This window comes from Beta vulgaris, chromosome 7, assembly GCF_026745355.1.
Source record: "Beta vulgaris subsp. vulgaris cultivar EL10 chromosome 7, EL10.2, whole genome shotgun sequence".
Taxonomy (NCBI): Eukaryota; Viridiplantae; Streptophyta; class Magnoliopsida; order Caryophyllales; family Amaranthaceae; genus Beta; species Beta vulgaris.
The window spans coordinates 34,731,008-34,756,936 of NC_079208.1; the positions used below are offsets into that span (position 1 = coordinate 34,731,008).

Genomic DNA, 25,929 nt, shown 5'->3' on the forward strand with positions numbered 1-25,929 from the left:
ATTAAATAAGTATCCTCTACTTTCTTCAAGTATCATTGAAGTGTTCTTCATGTTAAAATTTTGTTTAATATGTTAGTGATACTAATTATCGAGATACTATTTAATAATAGAATTAGCTATAATATTTAGTTTAATATTAAAAAAACATAAAATTTATATATCGCAATAAAAAATCAAGAAATAAGAGTATAATGACAAATACTCGAAATACGCTTCGTAAAATATCCATTTACAATATAGTTCGATAACTTATGAAATGGAAAGCGATATGTCAGATTGTCATGTCATGAATATTTATTTATAGCTTTTCAAAAATTAGAGTTCTACATAGATTTAAATACATATAATGAGTTGTAGATAAGGAAAATTTAGTATTTTGTTTTGAATGAACAGCCTCAATTTATATTATGTAAATTGTATATAACTTTTGCTACATAATTTTTGTATCATTGGATTGTGCCTGAAATATGCTTCGAAATAGATCCATTTACAATATAGTTCTACAACTTATGAAACAAAGAGCACCACGTAGGATTGTCATGGCATTAATTTTTATTTTAGATATTTCAAAAAAGTAGAGTTCTACGTATAGTCAAATACATAAAAGGAGTTTTGGATTGGGAGAAATTAGTGTTTCTTTTTTGAACAAATAACCGAAACTATTATATTATGTAATAAAAATATAACTTTTGCTACCTAATTCAAAAAATTATAATTTTTTTGCCATTGGAGAGTGTTTGTAATATGCTTCAAAATAAGATCCATTTATAATATATAATTTTACAGGTCATGAAAATATATTTATTTAGATGAATTGTAAGACATTATTTAGTCTTTTTTTAGATAAATATAATAATTACTAATAGAAAACTATATATATGTGTGATCATAGCCTTTGATCATATGTCCGATTTACAGGATCAAATATATTATTTTTCAAAACCTCGGTCTTACTCAACGAATCAAAATAATTTAGTATTGCAACAAAATTTGTTAAGGAAACTTTGTTGTTACAACACAAACTAAAATCTATATATCAATAAAGTTACATATATATTAGAGTTTGGATGATGAAAAAGTAGAGTTTGATTAATATTAATAGATCTTCAACTAATTGTTGCAATAGAAAAAGAACGGATGAAGTAAATAAATACAATGGTGTTGAAAAATATCATTTCACAATAACACAAAATTAACAGTGTAAACAAAATTGGCAAAAAGTAAAATAAGCAACAAACCCGTGCAACGCACGGGCTTGAAAGCTAGTAACTAACAATTTTCAAAAATTTAATTAATTTTGAAAGTAATAGTTCTCACTTATGCCTATAAAAACATGATTAAGCTAGTGGTTATAATATTGCTTTTCTCTTATTTTCCAGAAATACTCCAAAAATATGTGTTTGATGCTTAGGGAATCCTTGGGTAAATTAGCGTTTGCTTTGTATTAAGGGTTAATATTATCTTGGGGACAATGATTCGATCACATCCTACTCCACTTTATGTAATCTTTATTGTTGATTAGTAGAATTTCTAACAATCTTAGGATAATATTAATAAAAATTGTTCAAAACACCATAAAGATATTTGGTCATGATTATGTGAAAGTGGATCGTTTTGATGGAACAAATTCTTCATTGGAAGGAAAAGATGAACTCTTACTCATTACTTTGAAGATTTTCTATGTTCTAAATCTCAACTTGGTATATCTGCCAGAACCTTCTAACAAAGATACTGATGAAAAGTTTGTTAAATATAAGAACCGTAAACTAGTGGAAAAAAGCTCATCTGATTCGGTCAAAATTAGCAAAAGAAAACCATATTAGATGGGTCCGCAACAGCTAACAAAAGAAACTGATGCGGTTGAAAACCGCATCAGTATAGTAAGAAACTGATGCGGGTTTCAAGAATGACCGCATCAGATTTTGTGTGTTTTGAAAGATAAAAAAAAAAAGTTATAGCAACCAATCAAATCAACGCGAAACAAAAGAAATCAACGCAGCAACGAAATCAATAAAAATCAACGCAGAATCGAAACAAAACAAAATCAACAAAAGAAATCATCAAAACCAACGCAACAACAAAATCCCAAAAGGCAAAATTCATAACTCCAACAAATGAAACCAACGAAATCCCAAATTACAACAGACTAAATTAAAACAAACGAAATTAAAACATATGAACTGCAAAAATCAAAATAAAAAAACAGAAAAAGTTACATCCAAAAAACCTTAATCACAAAAAAAAAGACCCGAATAACTTCATCCTTCTTCGCTTAACTCGAGAAAACTCTTCTTCGCGTCTTTAACTCGAGCTATTTAGTGAGGAGATTGCTCCTTTAACTCGAGCAATTTCGTTGATTTCGCCTAGATTCATCCTTAGCCGATGAATGGTGGTCGATGTTTCGAGCAATTGCTGATGATAAACGGTGGTCGATGTTTTGAAGTGGGGAGAGGTAAGGGGAGGGGCGGAAGATAGAGGGAAAAGGAGGGGATTTAGGGTTTCGATTAGTGAGGAGAGTAAAGGGAGGGGGCAGATGAGAGAGGGAAGAGGAGGGAGTTTAGGGTTTCAGTGAGGAGAGGAAGCGGAGGAGAGAGAGAAGAGGTTTAGGGTTTAAGAGTTGGGGAAAGAAGAGAGACGTGGTTTAGGGTTTGAGAGGTGAGGGAAGAGGAGAGACGTGAGTGGGTTGGGGGTTATAAGAGGGAGTGGAGTAGGCTGGGCGTTATAAGAGGGAGTGGGCTGGGGATAATAAGTAGGCTAAGTTTCGTTTTTTTAGAAAAATAGGAAAATCTGATGTGGTCCACCAAACTGCATCAGATTTTCAAAAAACCGCATCAGTTTGTTTAATCTGACACAAGAGGACCACATCAGATTGTCCTCCCAGCTTTCTCTCTCATTTTTAATGGTGATTTTCGGATGCGGTTTTATAAAACCGCATCTGTTACTAAGTGACATATAAGGTTTTTTTCACTAGTGGCGGAGAATAATATGCTATATTCTAAAATTCCCAAGCTAACCGACTATATGATCTCGAATTAAGCATCAAAAAGGGTACTAGACTTTGCAAAAAATTACAGTTTACTCACCTAAGTCATAAAAGTTTCACTTTGCTAACTCAAAAGTACAATTCTGTTAACTTCAAATAAAATAAAAAAAAAAAGGCTGATTTTGGGTTAGTTTCGATTTTCTTATTTTCGTCGTTGAAGATTATTTGTTATTGAAGATGATTTCTGAGGTTGGAGTTTGTTTTTTCTGGATTTTGGGTTCGATTTTGGGGAATTTAGTCCGTTTTGGTGGTTGTGGGTGTTGGGATGTTCGAATCTTTTGTGCTATTCCTAGATTTGATGTTGGGGTTTTGGGGTTGGGATGTTTGAATTTTAATGTTTTCGATTGGTTCTTAGATCTAATTTTGGAGCTTGGTTTGAATTTTTTGGGTGTTTTTTATTTGGTTGGTGGTGATTGGTGTGGTGGTCGGTGAACAGGTAGTGGTGAAGGCGGGAGATTGGTGGTGAAGGTAATATTGAAGGTTGTGGTGGGTCTGGACCGTGTGGTGGACGACGGTGGTGAAAGTGATGGTTGCAGCACGGTTGTCGATGGTGAAGGTGGTGGTGGGTGTGGTGGACGGTGGGGAAGGTCGTGGTTGGTGTGGTGGTCGGTAGTGAAGGTGGTCTGGTGGTGGTTGGTGTGGGTGGTGGGTTGGTGCCCTAGTGGGAGGAAGGGGAGAGGAAGACATAATATTTTTTTAGAAAGAGAAATGAAGATTTTATGCACAAATAATTTATTTTTATTATTTTATTAAAGTTAACAGCAAAAGTAACAAAATTTGAGTTTAAGTATCCAAACTACAACTTTTACAATTAATTAGGTGAGTAAACTGCAACTTTAACTTTTGACAAAGTTGAGTACCCTATTTTATGCTTAACTCATGATCTCTATACCCCGAATTCAATCTGCAAAAGAAATGTGGAAATTCTTGGAGCTCAAATACAACGCTGAAAAACAAGGGGAATATATATAGGTTTTTTGAATTCATAATGGTGGATAATATTTCTATCCTTGATTAAGTCCATGAATCATTAAATTTTAAAAATTTAAAGACTTGAAAACAACTTCTGATAAGTTGATCATTGGAGGAATAATTGCTAAGTTGTGACCATCACGGCATGATTAAAGGAGGAAATTCCTCTATACTTCTGAGGAGTTCACTTTGGAATAGATTTAAAAACTCTTGCGAACTGAAGAGGAGGGAACTCATAATTGTGAGAAGATCTAAATGTGAAATCTTGTTCTAAAGTGAACTATGTTACCCAGAAATTCAGAAGAAGACAAACATCAATTCCAACAATAACACCTAACCCAACAAGAAGGGAAAGAAGAATTCATCCGAAAAAGGGACACATTAAGCGTTTCTACATGGATCCCAAGAAAGAACAAAATCAGAAAAATAGTGAAGAGAACGTGAATGGAAATTATGCTATGGTTTTTTTTTTTTTAGAAATGACTTAATAAAATATAAGTATTGTAGGGAAGGACCTAATAAAACTTTTTTTGTCAAAAAGGACCTAATAAAATACTTTCGATTGTGAACAAGAATCACTTTATGAATTTCCGGCCAAATTTACCATTTACCGGCGTTCGCCCTTTTTTTACCCCTAGTTGACTCTTTAATGTTCTGTTTCTATTACAGTAAAATTAGGAGGAGAAGAGAAATTACCGTAAAATTAAGAACCCTAATTTGCAATTTTGGGAAAAACGTATAATAGGAGCCCTAAATTTCAAAAACCCTTAAACATTGAGAGAGAAAAATTTGAAGAGCAAAACATATCGGATTTGATGAAGGTTGCAAGATAAGATCGAATAGGTTGATGCTTCCCTTCAATGGAGATTGCGCTGTTGGGAGGAAAGTGTGAGAATTCAATATGTTGGGTCAGTTAAAATAGGAACAAAACATTAAAAAGTCAACTAGGGGTGAAAAAAAGAGTCAACGTTGACAAAATGGTAAATTTGGCCGAAAATTTTATAAAGTGGTTCCTATTCACAATCGGAAGTATTTCATTAGGTCTTTTTTGACAAAAAAAAAATTATTAGGTCCTTTCCCAAAAATTTGTATTTTATTAGGTCCTTTTTGACAAAAAAAACCTTATGTTATTAAAGAAAAAGAAACTGAGACTATTCACTATTGCCATGATTTGTGATCATTGGTATCATCTAATAGTTTGCACCTGGGTTCTTTTACCATCAGTGATGATTGGTGGTATGATTGTGGTGCAACAACTCATATTTGCAACAACCGTTCTCTCTCCAAGGATTATATTACACAAAAACTGTGAAAGGACATGAAGTTCTTTTAAGACATCATCACACAACCAAGGTTCAATGAACTGGGAGTGTGGCACTCTAGTTTACTTCTGGAAAGAAAGTCATTTTTATTAATGTACTCCATGTTCCTCATATTAGGAAGAATTTAGTTTCTGGTTTAAGTTTTATAAGAAGGGACTCAAATCTGGGATAGAATCTGATGATAAAACAATTTTGTCTAGGGTTGGTTTGTTTCTTGGGAAGGATTTTGTACCTAATAGAATGTTTAAATTACATATCAATAAAGTTGAAAGTTCTACTTATATATATTGTTATGCCATATTTTGATTTCAATTTTAATACGGAATTTTCTAGTTTCAATCTTTGGCATAATCGCTTAGCTTGTGTTAATTATCTAACTATGAAATTTTTGTGCAAGAGTGGTATAATTTCATACTGTTTTGAATGTGAAGATAATGTATTGGTCTAGGCAAAAATGAAAAGAAAGACATTTCCCAAGATTGAAAAAGTATTTGAATTTCTAGATCTAGTGCATTCTGATATTTGTGAGTTAAATGAGGTCTTGACTAGATACTCTATAGCATCTATTGGTAACTATTGTAATTTGTAAATATACTTATTTTTATCATATAAGGGAAGGGGGAGCAACAGTGTCCTCTTTTTAAAGGCCTATTTTGCCGCCTTCCCTTTCTAAATTACAAAAGGAATGTCAAAATCAAAATCGGCACTCAAAGAAAACTACCGAAAATTAATTTACAACACTCACTCACAAATCACTCACAAATCACTTAAAAGAAGAAACTTTACAAATCACTCATACAATTAAGAAAATCACGTTATAAAAATCACGCAAATCACTCAAATAATCAGGAAACTTTATTAAAACTTAAAATTAACATACAAACTAAAACTAATAACTTAGAACGTCAATACATACAAAAACATTTACAAAAATTTACTTATAAATCACTATTCTCAAGAACCATTCACAATTAATTGTGGGTCATGATAAAAAATAGCGGTGTATTTGTAGTGAAATCAGAATTTAGAAGTTAGACAAGGAAAAAAATTATTTACTTTTTTATAGTGTTTCCTATATATAATGAAACTTTTACATATATTTGGACCTATCTTTTTTCTATTATATAATAGCGATTAATTATCAAGGTAAAAATGTTTATGTAAAATATCATTCAAGAATTAAAGTACAACATATCTCTATTAATATATAAGGGAAGGGGGAGCTATGGTGTCCCCGAATGATCAAGAGATTATGTTACCCCTTTCCCATTCTGAATTACAAATTCACTTACAAATCAAAGGGGGTATCAAACAAAAATACCAAAAATATAATTATAACAATCACTCACAAGTCAACTAAAATCATAAAATTGCATAATTTACGTTAGTTATGCAAATCACTAAAATGAGGAAACTTTACAAAAACTTAAAACTTCACTTACAAACTACAATTTATGTAGTATTGTACTTAATTCAAAAATCAACTCAAAAATTATAATATTAGAAATCATAAATAAATTTAATAAAATTTCTATTTTGTTCATAGAATTTAACTTTGAAAAGTAAAAAAAAAAAAAAAAAAAAAAGAATGGTGAGAGACTTAAATAACATAAACTAACCCAATCAAATTTTGCAACTGAAAACAATTATACTTCGTATGTCTAATGTTCAAATTTAGACTCTTACGCCGAAAAAAATCGAGTTTGTGTTTTGAAAAAAATTCAAGCACGCATCGTGTGCAAAAAATTCTAGTGGTAACTAATGAAATCAAAAGATCAAGAGTCTGATATGTTTCAAATCAATAAAGCCATGGTAGAAACGTACAAAAGGGAAAGTAACTAGAAGTTTTGAGATGTGACTGGGGTGGGAATATTTTCCTACCAATTTTACTTCCTTTTGTAAAGATCATGGTATTATATATACTACCTCCGTTTCAATTTAATCTACACACTTTGACATTTTATACTATTCATATATTTCACTTTGACCATCATTTGTGATTTATACGCGAATGAATATATAATTATGTGGGATCTTGTTAGATTCATCATAACATGTATTTTATTAATATGCACTTTTTATAATTTTTACAAATACAAAACTAAAGATATATGTCCTCAAAGTTTTGCATTTGCATGCGTGAAAAGTGTAAGTGTGTAGATTAAATTAAAATGGAGGTAGTATTATGTTAGTGCACTTTATAGACCCCAACAAAAAGGAGTGACAGAAAGGAAAACAAAGTGCTTACTGATATATGGTGAATGCCATGATTGGTAACCCCAGATTTGTCTATGAATTCATGCGGTGAAGCCTCCCTAACGACATGTCATGTACACAATAGAGTTCCCTTTAAGAGCTGAAATTATCTCTTTATGAATTTTGGATACAATGAAAATCTAATAATAGTTGTTTCATAGTTCGGGGATGTATTGCATATTAATTAGGGAAATTCTCACTAGTACCATTTAAATATCGACTTTTTTTAATGGTAGGCATTTTTTTTTATTATCTTCCCAATAATACCACTATACTTATGACTTTTAATTTAAAGTGTTTTATTGTTAACAGAAATTAGGCTAAACTTTAAATGTAACTAATAAATATTAAAAAAAAAGAATATTTACCCTAATCTAATACTTGGCTGCCATACGCACTACCCAACATCAAAAATTCATCCTCATCAAAATTGGACCTTCATCTGTTAATTGGAATGTGATGAATCGTTGGGATGTTGAATTATAGGAGGAAAAATTAAGATAATGGTGGATTGTATTTCTACTTTATAGCCATTAATAATTTTAACTTATTTTTAATAAAAAAAATCAATTTAGTTAAGAATTCATAAACATAGTGGTACCATTGAGAATGTAAAAAAATAATACCTACCATTGAGAAAAGTCGATAGTTGGATGGTACCAGTGAGAATTTCACTATTAATTATAAGGTTCTTGATCGTAACAAAAATAAATTAGGGCCTAGAGCTTTAAAGAGTGTGCTTTTGGGATATATATATGCAGAATACCAAAAGCCATACCGGCTTCTAGAATTAGATTCAAACTAGTTGTTGACTCGGGCGATGCCCCCAAATCATATATTACTGTGAATTTGAGGTGTTAAATCAAACACTTGAGAGAAGTGAAAAATAAAATTATAGGCATTGGATTGCGCTCATGAAATAATATTCCAGTTCCTTTTAAATTTATACATAGTAAAGTATAATATGAATTATTAATCAGTATAACTCTCAGTTTCAAGAGAGTATATAGATACAAATATATAATTAATTAGAAAGACTATAATACAACCTTATTTTTGAAATTTAGGTTAATGTGTAAGAATATAACATGATGCAATTAAATAGTACTAGCATTTTTTGCATGTGATGCCTGCTTCGATTTTTTTCGAGACAGAATTTTGGTTTTCTTCAATATAAGTAAGAGTCAAAATTTGAATATTAGATATACGAATTATAATTATTTTCAGTTGCAAAATTTGATTGGTTTAGTTTCTATCACTTAAATATCTCACCAATCTTTCTTTTGTTTTTTTTACTTTTCAAAGTTAAATTTTGTCAACAAAAAAGAAATTTTATTGAATTTATTTATGATTTTCTAATATTATAATTTTTTAGTTGATTTTTGAATTAAGTACACTACTTCAAAGATTGTGAAGAAAGTGGACACTCTGATTTCAAGTCAAATTTTTGTGAATATTTTTGTGAGTATGTATTGACGTTGTAGCGTATTGGTTGTAGTTTGTAAGTGAATTATTTAGTTTTGTAAAGTTTCCTCATTTGAGTGATTTGTATAATGTAAATTATGCAATTCTATGATTTTAGTTGACTTGTGAGTGATTGTTATAATTTTATTTCCAATATTTTTTTTTGAAACCCCCTTTGTTGTAATTGAATTTGTAATTTAGAAAGGAAAGGGGGGTAAAATAGTCTCTTCTTTCGAGGACACTATAGCTCCCCCCTTCCCTTATATAATAATAGAAGTTTTTTGCACACGATGCGTGCTTGTATTTTTTTCGAAACAAAATTTTGATTATTTTTCGACATAAGAAGTATAATTGTTTTTAGTTGCAAAATTTGATTGGTTTTGTTTTTGTCACTTAAGTCTCTCACCCATCTTTTTTTTTTTTTTTTTTTTTTACTTTTCAAAGTTAAATTCTTTGAACAAAATAGAAATTTTAGTGAATTTATTTATGATTTTTAGTATTAAAATTTTTTAGTTGATTTTTGAATTAAGTACAATACTTCATAAATTGTAAAGAAAGTGGACACTTTGATTTCAAGTCAATTTTTTCGTAGGTTGTAGTTTGTTAATTAGTGAATTTTTTAGTTTTTGTAAAGTTTTCTCATTTTAGTGATTTGCATAATGTAAATTATATAATTTTTTTAGTTGACTTGTGAGTGATTGTTATAATTATATTTTTTGTATTTTTGTTTGATGCCCCCTTTGATTTGTAAGTGAATTTGTAATTAGAATGGGAAGGAGGTAACATAATCTCTTCATTCGGGAACACCATAGCTCCCCCTTCCCTTATATAATAGAGATATGTTGTACTTTAATTCTTGAATAAAATTTTACATAAATATTTTTACCTTGATAATTAATCGCTATTATATAATAGAAAAAGATAAATCCAAATATATGTAAAAATTTCATTATATATAGGGAATACTATAAAAAAGTAAATAAATTTTTTCCTTGTCTAACTTCTAAATTTCAATTTCACTACAAATACAACTCTATTTTTTTTTATCATGGCCCATAATTAATAGTGAATGAATCTTGAGAATAGTGATTTGTAAGTAAATTTTTGTAAATATTTTTGTATGTATTGACGTTCTAGGTTATTAGTTTTAGTTTGTATGCTAATTTTAAGTTTTAATAAAGTTTCTTGATTATTTGAGTGATTTGCTTTATTTTTAACGTGATTTTCTCAATTGTATGAGTGATTTATAAAGTTTCTTCTTTTAAGTGATTTGTAAGTGAGTGTTGTAAATTAATTTTCGGTAGTTTTTTTTGATTGCCGATTATGATTTTGACATTCCTTTTGTAATTTAGAAAGGGAAGAGGGGGCAAAATAGGTATTTCAAAAGATGACACTATTGCTCACCCTTCCCTTATGTAATAGACACTAGTTTTTATATGCACGCGATGCGTGCGAAGATAAGTAGAAAATTAATTTCTTTTAGGAGATGAAGAAAATTAAATTAATTATTAATTATTTCTAATAAATTATGAATATTTGAATTGTTGATGGTTTTCTTTTTGTAAATTAATTCGGTAGTTTCCTTTTATTTTTTCATTGAAGTAGGTAGTTATAATAGAGATATTATGAGGGTAAAATGGGATTTCTAATATTTTGGTGTCCTACCCCTTTTTCCATATCGAATAGAGATATCTAATATGGTAAAAAAAAAAAAAAGGAAAAAAGAAAGAGGTTTTAGTATGCCTAACCACGCGTATTACATGACTAATTACATTTTAATTTTTTGTTACAAGAGTGACACAAAAGGCTACTCAAAGCAATTAGTTGTGGTAAGAGGAATACTGTTCAAAAAGAGCTGTACATAAATTTTCTCAATTTTACACACGCCACAATTTAACAACACATCAGGGAGCTTTAAGATCGTCTACTCCAAAACTAGCCTGTAACGAGAGCAAGATGGTTAGAAGAAGCTAGACAATTCCAATTTTCTTCAGATTTGTTAAAGACCTTCATTTCATACTACTATATCAATTTATAAACGCAAACTTACCAAAAACCTATGATTGTCTTCAAGTACTGAGGCAAAATTTCTACATAATTTTTCGATCTCAACATTAACTTCGTCACTCCCACCTATTGAACACATAAACTTCTTCCTGTCTGGAGCAAGCTTAATGAGCACCTGTATGATATTGATAAAGTAAATATTTGATCCCCTCAAAAAAAATTTTTTTTTGATACTTTCCTACTGGTAAAAAAAGAAATTAAGTCTTTAGTAAGAATACATTACAACAAAATTTTGGTCATGTTGGCACTGATGTTATTCTAGCAGTGAAAAATCTCTTTCAGACTGGTTTCTTGCTTAAAGCTTGGAACAACAATTTATTGGTCATGTTGCACAAGGTGGCTAATCCTACAGAAGTTTCACAATTACGGCCTATCAGTCTCTGCAATACACTATACAAATGTATAACAAATGTCTTGTTCTCAAATCGGAGTCATTTTTGTCTACACTTGTGTCTCCTTTCCAACATGCATTTGTTCATGGGCGTAGCATGACAGATAATGTTCTTTTATCTCATGAATTGCTCCACTTTATCATCCGAAAAACTTCTGCCACTGCTTCATATGCTGCAATCAAAATTGATCTTAATAAGGCCTATGACAGGATACTTTGGACTTTTATTTCTATGATTCTCCAAGCTTATGGACGCATTAAATTGTTCAATGTATCTCTTTGGTTTCTTTCAAGATTTTACTAAATGGTACTATCTCTTCTCCTTTTCATCCAAAATGTGGGCTTCGACAAGGTGATCCGCTCTCACCATATTTCTTTATTTTATCCATGGATATCTATTCTAGAATGCTCACTCTAGGGGAAGATCTCAATTTGTTTAAAGGAATTAAATTGTCGAGAAGAAGTCCTTCTATTTCACATCTCTTCTTTGCAGATGATGCATTACTTTTCTATAAAACCTCACACAGTGCCTGTCTTCATTTAGCCGAAATCAATCAAAGATTTTGTTTTATCTCAAATTCAAAGATAACTTTCAAAATATTTTAAATTTTTGCCCCAATACTACTACTCAATGTTAAACTTTGTCCAAAGATGTTTTACATATGGATCACAAGAGTTCTATCTCTTCTCATCTTGGGGTCCCGATGGATATTCAAAACTCAAGGAGTGCTCATTTCAAATTTTTAGTTGATCTAATATCCCAAAAATTGTTAAGTCGGAATAGTCTTTTTCTTTCTTCTCTCTACCAAAGTGATTCTCATTAATACAGTTCTCATTGCCATGATTTCTCACATACTTTCTTTCTTTGCTACTCCTCTTAGTGTCACTAATCGTTTTAGATTCTATGATCATGTCTTTCATATTGTCGAATAGGGATAGGTCAGGTATACATTGGCTTAAAAAGAAATTGTTTATCTACCTAAAGGCATGGGAGGTTTGAGAGTTCGCTGCATTCATCTTTTAAACAATGTCTATCTTATGAAAAAATATGGTCTATATATACGAAACCCAGCTGCTTGTTGTCCTCAGTGTACACTTTTTCATGGTTGCTCTTGGAAGGTTGGTAACGGATCAAATCTTAGGACTTTTTCCACAGTCTGGCTTCACGGGAGAATTCCACTTGCAAATAGCTCGGTTTCTTTAAGGCAAATTCCTCACTCACAAGTAAGTGATTTTATTGATGTGGATAATCAAGTTTGGAAAGCTACTATGGTTAGGAAATTCTTTTTGTCATGGGGATTCGAAATATCTTCTACCTATGGAACTTCTTTCTCATAATGCTCCAAATTTCATGGTATGGTCTCATCATCTATCTGGACAGTTTACTACCAAAACCGCGTATGCTCAACTGATCAAAAATACCACTACACTTCATCGCCCGCTTGTCAATATACCAAGGAAGGTTTTCAAGATTTTATGGCACCTTCCAATTCTGCCAGAATGGAAATATTTTATATGGAGGCTATTACTTGACCGTCTCCCAACTAAAGCACAACTTCTTAAGCAAAAAGTTCGGGTAAACCCTTTATGTGACTTATGTCATCAGGATATAGAAACAGTACACCATATCTTCCGCTCATGCCAACTTTCGCAGTTAATTTGAAAATCGTTCCCATTCCCATTTCAAGCACCATATGGTAACCCGATACATTGTTCCAATTGGATTATCATTCACATCCTTCTTTTCTACAACGAGGATGGAATACAAGGAGTCAAAATAAAAACTTTTATTTGGACCCTATGGAGTATATGGTTGCATAGGAGCGAGCGACTGTTTCGCAATGTCAGCCCAGATGTAAATCGAATTTCTCAACAAGTTCAAGATATTGTTGAACCTAACTACCAACTATCAACTTTACCTTGTTTTAATAATCTTCTCATTCCTCACCCTCCAGAACAAGATATGAATTCACCGCCGGGTTTTCTTGGTGTTCACTTGGGTAGTACTCATTCAGATTTTCCACAACACATAATTATTGAGTTTGACGCAGCGTGTTAGAAAGAAACAAAGGACATGGGTTGTGCTTGGCTCATTTAGCCTCACCCTGCAAACACACAAGTTTCTTTCTCTGGAGGAGGAAATTATGGTTTCGCTTTCTCGGCTCTTCATGCAGAGAGTCAAGCTTTTCTCAAGGCTTTATAGTAGGCAATATCTCATGGAATGCAAAAAAAACAACCTTTCTCACAGACTGCACCAATCTCATTATGGCACTACAAAATCCCATGTTCGTCCCTTCATCAATTTATTGGACTATTAGGAAAATCAAGCATCTAGCAGTTTCCTTTCTTTGGTGTTTTATTTTAAAAGTGAATAACCAACAAGTTCAATGAGCTCATGACACAGCTCAGATGTGTGCTAGAACTTGTTTGCAATCACGTCTTCTATCCCTTAGCTTATGTTCTCTTTCCCATTTTCAAAAAAACAAAAAAAAATTCATATAATATTCATACTTTTTATTAAAAAATTATTAGAAAAATTAATAATCAAACTTATGTATTGATAAATGTGCTCGTAAAAGTGTTTCCCTTTTTTTGTGCACGCTATTCGTGCGAAAGCATACAAAATATTAGAAATCTATATTAAAAAACACCAAATAACCACCCATTGCCCCCAAATGAACCACCTGTCGCCACTAAAAACCACCCACGCACTAGATCTACAAGAGAGAGTAAGGAGAGATAGAGACGATGTCGCCTGTGAACAAAGAGGAGAAGAGTGGTTGCAGTGGCACATAATATTCATGTAAAGGAGCACAAGAATGACAATGCACAAAAGAATGATAATGACGAAAATGAGGCTAAAGACCAGAGGATGCAGAAACTCATGAATAAGAATTAGATAGAGATTTTACCAAAAGATTTTCATAATCAGATCTGATGAACCAAAGAAGACAACAAACCACTTCAGGAGGACGTTGGCCAAGGTATGAGGGATGGGGGCAGCAACAGAAGAGGGGAGGGGGACGACGAAGGCGAAAGAGGGGAAGGGGGACGGTGGCAAAGTGGTTTAATTTGAATTGAAGAATAAGTGTGGTAGTGGTGGTTGGGGGAAAATTTGCAGTGGATTTTGTTCAGGTCTCCCTTAAATATTTTTGAAACAAACCGCCTATTAAATCTAAGGATTTGACTTTTCGTTCACCTTCTTTTTCTTATTGGTGAACTAAACGGTCCCTTAATCTCGACAAAATTATAAATTTTCAATCCAAGCCCTTTGTTTTCTATCATAGGTGATATTGCAACCACTAGTGTTTGCAAAAAGCTAAGTGTACTATATTTTTTTTAAGAAAAAAAAGGTTAATTATTGTAGATTAAATTAGTTTCACAAATTCTTAGGTATAACACTAACATCATAATTTATAGTGAAACAACTCCGAAATCACCATTTTTTTAATATAAAAAACTCAAAATGACAAAATGATGTGTGATTCATGTAATTTTTTGCATAATCCATATCATTCTTGTTCAAAATATATGCTATTATACATGTTATATAATAAGATCTTACATCAAAGATGAGCTCAATTAATTTTTTTTTAAGAAAAATTTGAAAGGTGGAATCACATTATAAGGCAAACATTTTACTCAAGTAATTATCTTTCCATGGGCTAAGGCTATGTTTAGTTCACCTGAAATTTTCTGATCTGAACTTATCTGATCTGAACTTATTTTTTCTGATCTGATCTGATCTACAAGATCTTATCTTTTATAAAATATAATATATTATATTATTACTTTGTAAATCATTATTATGCAATACATTATAAGATCTTCTTTATAGTATACTATTATTATCATTTTATTTCTATTACAACTTTTACACAACTTTTATTATTATTAATAATAATTATTATTATCATTATTATAAGAACAACATAATAATTATTATTATTACTAAAAATAATTATATAACTCAAGTCATTATTTTATAAGAGCACTTATACAATGTTTCACACTTTCCCTTAAAAAAAAGTTTCACACTTGAGAAGTCGGCAAACTCAACTCTTTTTTTTCCATATAAAATAGAAAAAGATATACAAACAACTATGACTTGAGCAAAAAATAAATAAATATCGTGCAACTTCAAATAGCTAGAGAGATTTGGAATTCGGTAGGAAGAGGTATACCGAATCTAAATTTATAATTTGTATCTCACACTTAGCTTATTTTGAAATGTAATCCGAACTTAGTAGTTTCGTTGTCATGAATTTGAGATATCATATTTTATATATTTCTTATTTTTGCGTCAATCTTATGTTCTTAACAGTTAACACGCGGCTTTTAATTTTCTATTATTTAATAACAAAAAATAACTTAATATAATAATAACAATGACATTTATAATGGTAACAACAAGATTAATAATAATTACCAATATTAATAATTAATAAGTACAACAACAACAACAACAATAATAATTCTTTTGAACAAATGTACTAGTAAATAATAATACTCCTTTGTATTTTTTTATCTTTCTCACTTAGAATCTTGACACTATTCACAATTAGAGATAATCTTTTAGATTTTTCTCAATATATAAGAAAAAATATAGTCATGTGGGGTCTTGTTTGATTCGTCTCAATGAGTATATTAATATTCAATTATTATAATTTTTATTAATATGTATGAAAGATATTTAATAATAAGAGTTTTTAAATGTAAGCATGATATGATCTGAACTGATCTGATCTGATCTGATCTGGTCTGGTCTGATCTGATCTGAACTTATTTTTTCTGATCTGATCTGATCTGAACTTATTTTTTCTGATCTGATCTGATCTGATTAGATCTGAAATAAGCAAAAATAAGGTGAATTGAACATAGCCTAAGTATAGATGATCTACTCAAAAAATATAGGGTTGTCATTCACTTATTATGATAGTTCAACTAATACAACAACTGTCGCCCTTTGTGCTAGATTTTTCCGCAATTCTTTTCTCTTCCCCTATTGGTTTTGTTTTGAATACGCAACCCCAATTACTTTAAGGGAGATAAACACTTTTAATTAAGATTTCAAATGAGCTTATATATACCTTAAAAGTTGACATTGCCACCCAACCATGCCACTTTTTCAATGTCCTTTTGTAAGAATCTGTACAAGCCTGTGTCATGGACCATTCTGGATGCTCTAATAGGTTGTGAAATAGATGTACCATAAAATCCATCGCCCTAAAAATTATTAAAAGAACTTATCAAAAACTTCTTAAATTTACTGGAATAAACAGTAAAATAATGCATTTTGGTCCTTGTAGCTCAACTTGTGAACAAACTCCTTTTTTCTAGGGAAACAAACTCCTCACATTTAATATGAATTGTAAAAAGCGTTTTATATCAGAGGCATTTCAGTCACTTAAAATGCCTAAGACAAGGCCCCTATCAGTTTATAGAGCATAAACTATTAATTTATGGACATAACTATTATTTTATGGGCTTAAATTTATATATGTTTTGAGTTAATTAGCTAGTAAATGTTATGCTACTATGGGTTAAACTAATAGATGTCTAGGTTAATTACTTAAATCGATAAATAATGGTTATGCTAAACTGATAGATGTTGTATGACATTATATTGATAATTGTCAGGCTTCAAATAATACTCATCTCAATCATGTATTAGACTAAGACAATCTCACACAAGATTATTCGTAAATTATATTATAGAATCCTTCATTGGATTACCTGTTTAACCAAACAAGTGCGTTAGTGCAACTTGATGAATTCCTTGCTATCTTAGATTCAACCTCCTCTTTTGTCATAGTATATAAGTTTCTGTATCTCGAAGGGTTAGAGGCATATTTTGATTCTAATTTCTGCAAAATAGAAGGAAAGATGTACTTATAATTAGTGAACTAAACTTGACAAATTAAATTACAAAATTACATAGTAATCTTAAGAAGTTTAATTATATAATTGAAAGAAACCAATAATGTTCTATGTTATATATCAAACTTCAATTGTTTATTTAAAGATATCAAATGATGGTGACTATCTTACCATAATGTTACTCACGACGTCAGCCTTTATGCATGACATTTGTGAGCCAAATTTATCTGTAAGCAGATAAAACAATGTGGTCAAAAGCCTTCTAAATCCAAAGGATAAAAATATAAACATAATATCAACTTGGTGTAAAATGTGAATAATATGAAATTATAATTGGTAATATTCAAGATGTTGAACTAGGGGTGATAATGAGCCTGACAAGCTCGCGAGCAGCTCGGGCTCGGCTCGGTCAAAGCTCGGCTCGGTCAAAGCTCGGCTCGTTGAAGCTCAGCTCGAGATTTAAACGAGCCGAGCTTTCTCGATTATTATTTTATACTAAAAAAATATATATTTAAAAAAATATTTTACATTAAAAAAATTTAATACAAATTTATATTTTAATTTAGATTACAAATTATATATTTTAATTTGTGATCCAACTTCATCTCTACTCCACTACGCACTAAAGTCCCATATTGGTTAAGAAAACAAGGATCAACCTTATTTTCTTTATAAATAGCTACTACTCCTTACTTTAACTTAAAGTTTAATTTTGTATCTTCTTGGTTGGAAAGCAAAAAATATACTTTAGTTTCTTCATAGAGGGAATGAAGTATATTTTAAAATATTTGATTATTTAATACTTAAAATATTTGATAATTTTTTCTTTAGCAAAACATGGAGTCCCACATTGAAATTTTAACAATGCTTGAAGGGGTTCCAACTTCCAAGTTATAAAAGCATATGTAAACAAAACAAGGGTATAATGAATTTTTTTTTTCTTTAACAAAACATGGAGTCCCACATTGAAATTTTGGCAATGGTAAGAGAGATTCCAAATTATATAAGCATATGTGGAATGAGTTTGTTTATCTTAAACAAAACATGGAGTCCCACATTGAAATCTTAGCAATACTAAGAGGGAAACCAAGTTATAAAACATGGGGATAGTGAGTTTGTTTTTCTTTAACAAACCATGAAGTCCCACATCGAAGCTCACCTACTTCGTGTCGTGCCGAACCGAACTCATTAGTCGAGCCTAAACGAGCTCACGAGCCGAGCTCGAGCCGCAAATTCTAATCATGAGCTCGAGCCGAGCTCGGCTCCCCCAAGCTCGGTGAGCTCACGAGCCGAGCCGAGCCCAGTACTATTCGGCTTCGGCTCGTTCGACAAGCACCCCTATGTTGAACCCAAAGAAAGCTCAAGATGTTTTACGGAAACAATAAGAAATTTACTAGGTGTAAATCAAAAACCCAAACAAAATGGAAAGAAAATAAGTGGATATATTGTAGTAAAAAATTTATATATCATACCTATAAGGGGTAAAAGTAGTTTGCACAAATCCAAGAAGGGCTTGGTGAGTACACTTCCCTCTTCGGATCTAACATGTTTTACTCCATCCAATGCGCGAGTAAACACATTTCCTTCCATTATTCTTGCAATTCACTTCATTAATGTTGAAATATATAGAAAACAATTTTCGTATTATTTTGCAAGATGTCAAGGAAGGAGTGACAACAAGCATTCATCAATCATCTGTATCATAACATTCCACGATATATAAATTATAAAACAATCAAACTATTAATTAGTAAGTAAATCATAAAACAATTCACACAAACATATTCTACACTTGTAAAAACTAAAATCTCGCGTAACAAATCACCAAATTAAGTACAATTAATGCCGCATAGCTTTTTTTGGGTATGTAGGCCAAACAATTGTGCATGGAATTCTAATCAAATTAAACTATTTCCTTGTACTATGTTTAAATGTGTAAAACATATATGAATTTCCGTAATGTATATCATCTAAAATTATGCTATGGTTGTCAGAAAAAATCAGTTTAGTGATATGATATAAATTTAAAATTAGAGCAATATAACTATGAATGGTTATTTGGTATGCATGACATGATAATTCCATGAAGGAAAACAATGAAGAATCATATTACAAATTTAAAGAAGCTAAGAAAAATTGACACATTTGCCAAAAGTATACATAATAAAATTAAAACTCGCCGGTAATCGAATTTAATGAAAATAATAGGCAAACAATGATGGATCTTTGCTTAATTCTATAGGCAAAATCATTCATGCATATAGTCATACATATTTTATCATCATGTGACTCGTTGTTAGAGCGTCAATTGTAGTGATTTGAGGCGAAAAATATATTTTAAAGAACATAGAATTAACAATACATGAAAAAATTAATGATGGTTAAGGAGAGAAGAGAGATCAAATTGCATTACCAGGGCGATGGAAAGTTGGCAATAAGAGAGAGGAAGGATCAAGTTGGAATGGAAAAAAAAAAATAAAAATAAAACAGTTATAGCAAATTTAGGATATATATTTTGTGGCATAGATATGTAGCTAAAATTTTTTTTCTTCTTTTTTATTAAGTTCAAAAGGTGAGGTAAGTTTTTTTTTTTTTTTTTATAATTGCTCGTTGTATTTTATTCATTACTCAAGAGAAAGGCAACTCTACCCAGATTCAGGTATCCTGTCTCAGTAGACAGAAACTTTCATGGTGCACGCACACCCGGTAAAGTGGAGACACCAAACTCCATCAAAAATACAACCTAAACCATCAAGGATGGTGATCATACATCAAATTAAAGATACATCACAAATCAAGCTGTCAAAAAAAACAAGAAAGAAAAGAAAGAACAAAACTCGCTTGTTACAGGATATGATTTCCTTCCTTTCTAATGGGACTCTCAACAGCTCACTTGATCCGCTCCATATTACATCCACGTAATGAATTCTGAATGGCGATTTAGCCCCTGCTTGGCCAAAGCATCCACAACAACATTTGTAGCTCGACCCTTGTGAGTGATGTGGATGGATTGATTGCTTTTTCGGGCATTCCTAATGAAATTCAAGTGAAAAACTTCATGTTCCATGGCCCTCCTTCTTCGCTATTGCACCACGACATTGCATTTGCGGAATCTGATTCGAAGATGGTTTTTGAGTATTTTGATAGATCCGATGAGAGCGTGACTTTTATGGCCCTATGAATGGCTAGGATTTCGGCACAATTAATTTCCATGAATGGTATTGGAGATGAGAACATACACATGAATATGCCTTGGTGGTTCCGAAGCACGCCACCTATAGCGGAGCTGGATTTGAGCAGACAAACTAACGCATCAATGTTCCATTTGACGCAATTTTCCCTAGGCGGATCCCATATCACTGATTGATTGGCAGCTTTGCTTATATTCGGAAGGGACGTACCACTGTTCTACAACAAACATTCTGGGTTTCTTTGTATGTCAAGGGGGGAGTAGGGGAATCCATCATTCCATCCCGTGATCCACCATCCTAGCCTGAGTAGCATTAGATCTTGAAGATTTTTTGCCGGGGTACATGTGGAACCGAATATTCGAAGGTTTCGCTCCTTCCACACCGACCATATTATGATGAAAAACATAGCAGCCCAGACCTTTTTAAAGAAAGGGAATTTTTTTGGACTAACCCACTGCTCGAAGGCCTCCTTGAGGCTATTTGGGAAGACCCATTTTAAATCCCATAGACCAAGCCACCAAGCCCATAGATTTTGAGAGAAAGGGCAGAGAAGGAGGAGGTGGTCACTCGTTTCTTGGCTCGACAAGCATAGAGGGCACAGATCATCTGCACTCGGGATTATTCCTATGGAGGCCAGTTTGTGTCGGGTATTTATTTTTTCGAGCAATGCAGTCCAGGTGAAAACTTCGATTCGGTGGGGAACAAGGCCCTTCCACACGCCTTTAATCGCATCATGATGAGCAAGAGGTTGGAGTTTGGCTAGCTCAGATGAGAAGGACTTGGTAGAGAATTTGTCTGACTTGTCGAAGACCCATATGAGCTTGTCTCCCGATTCGTATGCAGGGCATACTTTTTTTAATATTGAGTCGAGATTCACTTTTTCTTCTAGATCTTGAACCCTTCATGATCTTTTCCACTCAAAGTTCCATATCCAATTGTAGCCTTCCCAAAATCCTTGGGACTCCACATATGAGTTTTGATTGATGGCTAGCAGGAATAACCTTGGAAACATTTTCTTCAACGGCTTAGAGTCAAGCCACGGATCATGCCAAAATAGGGTTTTTTTCCCATCACCAATACTCTTTCGGATTCCCCTAGTCATGATGGATTTTGTCTCTTCATATTTCAAAATTGCTGAACATATGAGTTTCCAAGGTCCCCCGAAGGACGGGGTTGAGAGATCCGAAATAGCGAAGGACTCGCCATACTTGTACTTGTTTCGGATTATCTGGCACCACAATGGAGAGGGATCGTTAAATAGCCTTCATATCCATTTGAATAGCATGGCTAGGTTTTTGTGAATGATGTTCCCAATGCTCAGCCCTCCAAGGGCTTTCGGCAACTGAACTAGATCCCAGGATACAAGTGGAAGGCCCTTTTTTCCATGCTTTCGCTCCACAAAAAAAAGTCGGGTTATTTTATTGATTTTTTTCGCTACTCCTTTTGGAACTGGGAAGAGAGACATAAAGTAGAGCGGGAGATTCGATAGAGAGGACTTGATTAATGTTATTCTTCCTCCTATTGAGAGTAATTTTCCTCTCCATGTAGGAAGTTTTTTTGACAATTTTTCAATGATAGGGTCCCATGATTGGATTCTAGTGGGGTTCCCTCCAATCGACAAACCGAGGTATGTGAAGGGTATTGAACCCGACTTGCATAAGAGGGGGTTTGCTGCCATCTCGATCCATTCACGTGGTGTGTTAATCCCCATTAGTAAGCTCTTGTAATAGTTAACTTGAAGGCCCGAAGCAAGGTGGAAGAGTACTAGAGCCCTTTTGATGTTTTTGAGAGATTCTAAATTTGCATCACAAAACATGAGTGTGTCGTCGGCGTATTGCAAATGTGATATTTTGATGCCAGTTTTGCAAGTTTCAATCCCTTGCCACAAGTGAAGTTTTGTAGCATTTTTTATCATTTGATTAAGAGCTTCAACAATTAACACAAATAAAAATGGTGATAGAGGGTCACCTTGACGGAGTCCTCGTTGGAGCTTGAACGGATTACTTGGAGACCTATTGATGAGGATTGATGCGGAAGCTGTCATTACACAAGTCATAATCCACTCACACCATTTGGCCGGGAACTTCATTTTTTCGAGCACCCATCGAAGGAAGTTCCAAGATACGCTGTCGTATGCTTTGTGAAAGTCTAGTTTTAGCAAAGCTGCCGTAGTGCCTCTTCTTTTGCATGATTCAATGACATGTGATGATTGAAGCGGCCCAATGAGAGTACTCATGACTTTTTGTATCCTTCATGACATTAGCTTGGCTATAATTTTATATATGCAACCTACCATCGAAATTGGACGATAGTCTTTGAAACTCGCTGGATTTGTTACCTTTGGAATGAGGGCTATATAAGCCGTGTTGCATCCACGAGGCAGTCGAGAGGTGTCCCAGAATTTATGCACAATCTCGTACATATCATGTTTGATAGTGTTCCAGGCGCTCTTGACGAATTTGAAATTGAATCCGTCTGGCCCCGGGGCCTTGTCTGTGTCACAAGAGGCCATTGCTTCATCAATCTCTTCATTCGTGAACTGTTCAGTGAGGGTTTTTGCCTGCTCTGGTGATATTTGATTGAAATCAAGGTTTTCTAGAATGGGCCTCGTTAAGAATTCCTCCTTAAAGATTTTTTTGAAGAAATTTGACGCCTCCATTTTTATTTGAGCAGGGTCATCAACTGATTCTCCACCAATCTCTATGCTTTCAATTGTGTTCTTCCTTCTTTTATTGGCTGCAATCATGTGAAAAAATCTTGTATTTCGGTCTCCCTCTTTGAGTCATGATACTCGAGATTTCTGAGCCCAAAACAACTCCCTCCTTTTTACCCATGTCCACAAATCAACTTGGGCTTTTTCCGAAACTCCAATTCAGTCGGGCTGAGATTTCTTTGGTTGCATAGATCATCGAAGTGTTGAATGGAGTCTTCTAATTGTCTGATGTTTGAGTTGATGTTACCAAACTCGTTGTGATTCCACGTCTTTAGGCGCCCTTTTAGCCTCTTCAGTTTGTCAACCATGGAAAGATTCATGTCACTGCTCCATGATTCATTCACTATTTTCATGCACTGGGGATCAGTGAGCCAGCAGTTGAAGAATCGAAATGGTTTTGGCCCCCAGTTTCTCGTTTGAGAGTGAACAAGCAGCGGATAACGGTCTAATAGTCCTCTTTGTAAGAGTGTGACTTTCATTGCTGGGAATATATTGATCCATTCGGGGCTTAGTAGGAGTCTGTCCAGAATGCTTTTCGAGTTTCCTCGAAACCAAGTAAACCCTCCACTAGATGAAGGTATTTCAAGCAAGTGCAGATTTTGTATGAATTGCTTGAAGTTGTCAATGCCAGATTGAGATGCTAATTGGCTTCCCCGTTCATTTGCCTCGAGGATCTCATTGAAATCTCCTATAATAAGACATGGGAGAGAGAGACTATTCTGGAATTCTGTGATTTCACGCCATACATCAATTCTTGAATCTGCATCACAAGGATTATAAATGTTAATTAGTGTGCAGTTGAAATTGTGCATTATAAAGTGGCCGAATATTGCTATCCAATGGCGTGTCACTATATTGGTGCTCATAGTGAAGTTGGATTTGCTCCATAAGGATAACAATCCTCCTGAGTTTCCCACCGAGGGACTGAAAAGGGAGTCAATTTCGTCCGATTTCTAGCAAGATCGGATGTTTTTGGAGTTGACACATTCCATTTTAGTTTCCTGTATAAATACGAGGGAGGGATCATGAGTGTTGATGAGTTTTCTGAGAGAACTTTTCTTTGCTCTGGCTGTGAGACCACGAATATTCCAAGAGAGGATGGACATCATGTTTGACTATGGTGAGATGAAAGAGCCAGGAGTCAAGGTTGGTTTTGTTGCCAATCCAGCCTCTAATTTTGTAGCACATTTTCAATTCTTTTTCTGAGATCTAATGGTGATCCTTGAAAGGAAAAGCCTAGTGTATTGGCTAGTTCTAGTACATCATCGACTTTAATGCCCTTCGGAGCTGCATGTGTGCATGAGGGAAGTGACGCCAGTAGGCTACCCTTAGATGACTGCATTTTCAACTTTTTTTTCTTTTCTAGCTTCCTTTTTCTTTTATTTTCTTTTTCTGTTTTGATTTAGGCTGGGATGGTGTCCTCGAATCCAGGTGGAAAGAGGGGTCCAGAGCCTGATGAGGAGCTCTGAGATGAGGATGTTGTGGACTTTGGCTTATTGGGCCTTAACAGTGCTTCAAATCTATTGAGCATTTGGATTGGGGAGAAAGGTTCATTTGTGTGTTTGGTTTTTGGTTTTGGGCTTTCGGGAATTGTTATTCCTGCTTTTTTGGAAGTTCAGAGGTTGTTAGTATTGGTGATTTGATAGGATGTATCTGGGCTTTTTTCTGATTGGTCCGATGGTTTAAGGAAAGTGGATTTTGTCTTTTCCTGAGGTGATGTTTCTGGCTCATGATGATTGAGACTTTTTGGTTGGAGTGGGGTTAATGGAGGGTCACGTGCTTGTGTCGGGCTCTCTTTCTCAATGGGTGATATGATTTCTTTGTCGTGGTTTTGAGGCGGCTCAGCATAATTATTGGCACACTTTCCCATTAATTCTTTAATGCCACTCTCTGAGCTGTCATTTGTGGAAAGTCTTTTTGTCTTCTCTGTTTCTGACTTTTTACTGGTTCTTTGAAAGAGTTTCCCTGAAGATGATGATTCAGGTTCTGATGGATTGCCTTCATTTGTGACATTTTGATTTCCTTTTTCGCCACTTGATGTTGGATTCCGTAACTGTTGCTTCTCTGACACGTATATGGAATATCTTTTGTCCCCTATGCAGATGGATATTTTGGCGTTAATGTCAAAAAGGCAGTCAGTGAGTATTAGTATTCTGGCGCACTCTAGGCTTTTGTAGTTGACTGAGAGGACCTTTCCTAGTACACATCCAATGTCAAAGAAGTATTTGTAGTTCCAGCCTATGAGAGGCACTCCATATACACTGATCCAGGTTTATCTCCATAGGGCAGCGCTGTTGCTGTTCACATTTTTTAGGACCATGTACCATCTTTCTAGCCATTGACTTTCAATTATTGATTTTTTGTCCTCCAGCGTATTGAAGGTTATTAGGTTTTGTGATCCACCCATTGATTCTATGGTTAGGCAATTGACACCTTCTGAGAGTTTTCAAATATGTTCAAGTATTACCTCATGTGAGTGCGCTGCTTCCGCAATGCCTATAACGCTTCTTTCAAGCTTCTCTGCAGTTTCTTCATCTGCTATGCCATCTAGAGCTGCAGCAACACCGCTTTCGATTTCGATTGATTTGAGGTTTTTGCGAGTTTTCTCTGTGTCTTCTCCTAATACTCTT

At 33.5% G+C, this 25,929-nt stretch overlaps 1 protein-coding gene across 1 annotated transcript; it reads right to left on the reverse strand.

Moving 5' to 3' along the window:
• Positions 1-10,667: 10,667 nt before the first annotated feature.
• On the reverse strand, positions 10,668-18,985 carry LOC104899192 (glycolipid transfer protein 1). Its single transcript, XM_010686330.3, has 6 exons — positions 18,868-18,985; positions 17,567-17,622; positions 17,252-17,382; positions 16,606-16,741; positions 11,108-11,239; positions 10,668-10,997 (listed from the first exon to the last, which is right to left on the reverse strand). Exons 1-6 carry the CDS (start codon positions 18,983-18,985, stop codon positions 10,962-10,964), a joined length of 609 nt encoding a protein of 202 aa, XP_010684632.1. The 3' UTR covers positions 10,668-10,961.
• Positions 18,986-25,929: the final 6,944 nt, after the last annotated feature.

Coding starts and splice junctions, on each gene's coding strand:
- LOC104899192 (XM_010686330.3), bottom strand. CDS start 18,985: ATGGAAGGAAATGTGTTTACTCGCGCATTGGATGGAGTAAAACATGTT. Junction 17,623..18,867: donor ACTACTTTTACCCCTTATAG/GTATGATATATA, acceptor ATCTGCTTACAG/ATAAATTTGGCTCACAAATG. Junction 10,998..11,107: donor AAGACAATCATAGGTTTTTG/GTAAGTTTGCGT, acceptor CTCTCGTTACAG/GCTAGTTTTGGAGTAGACGA.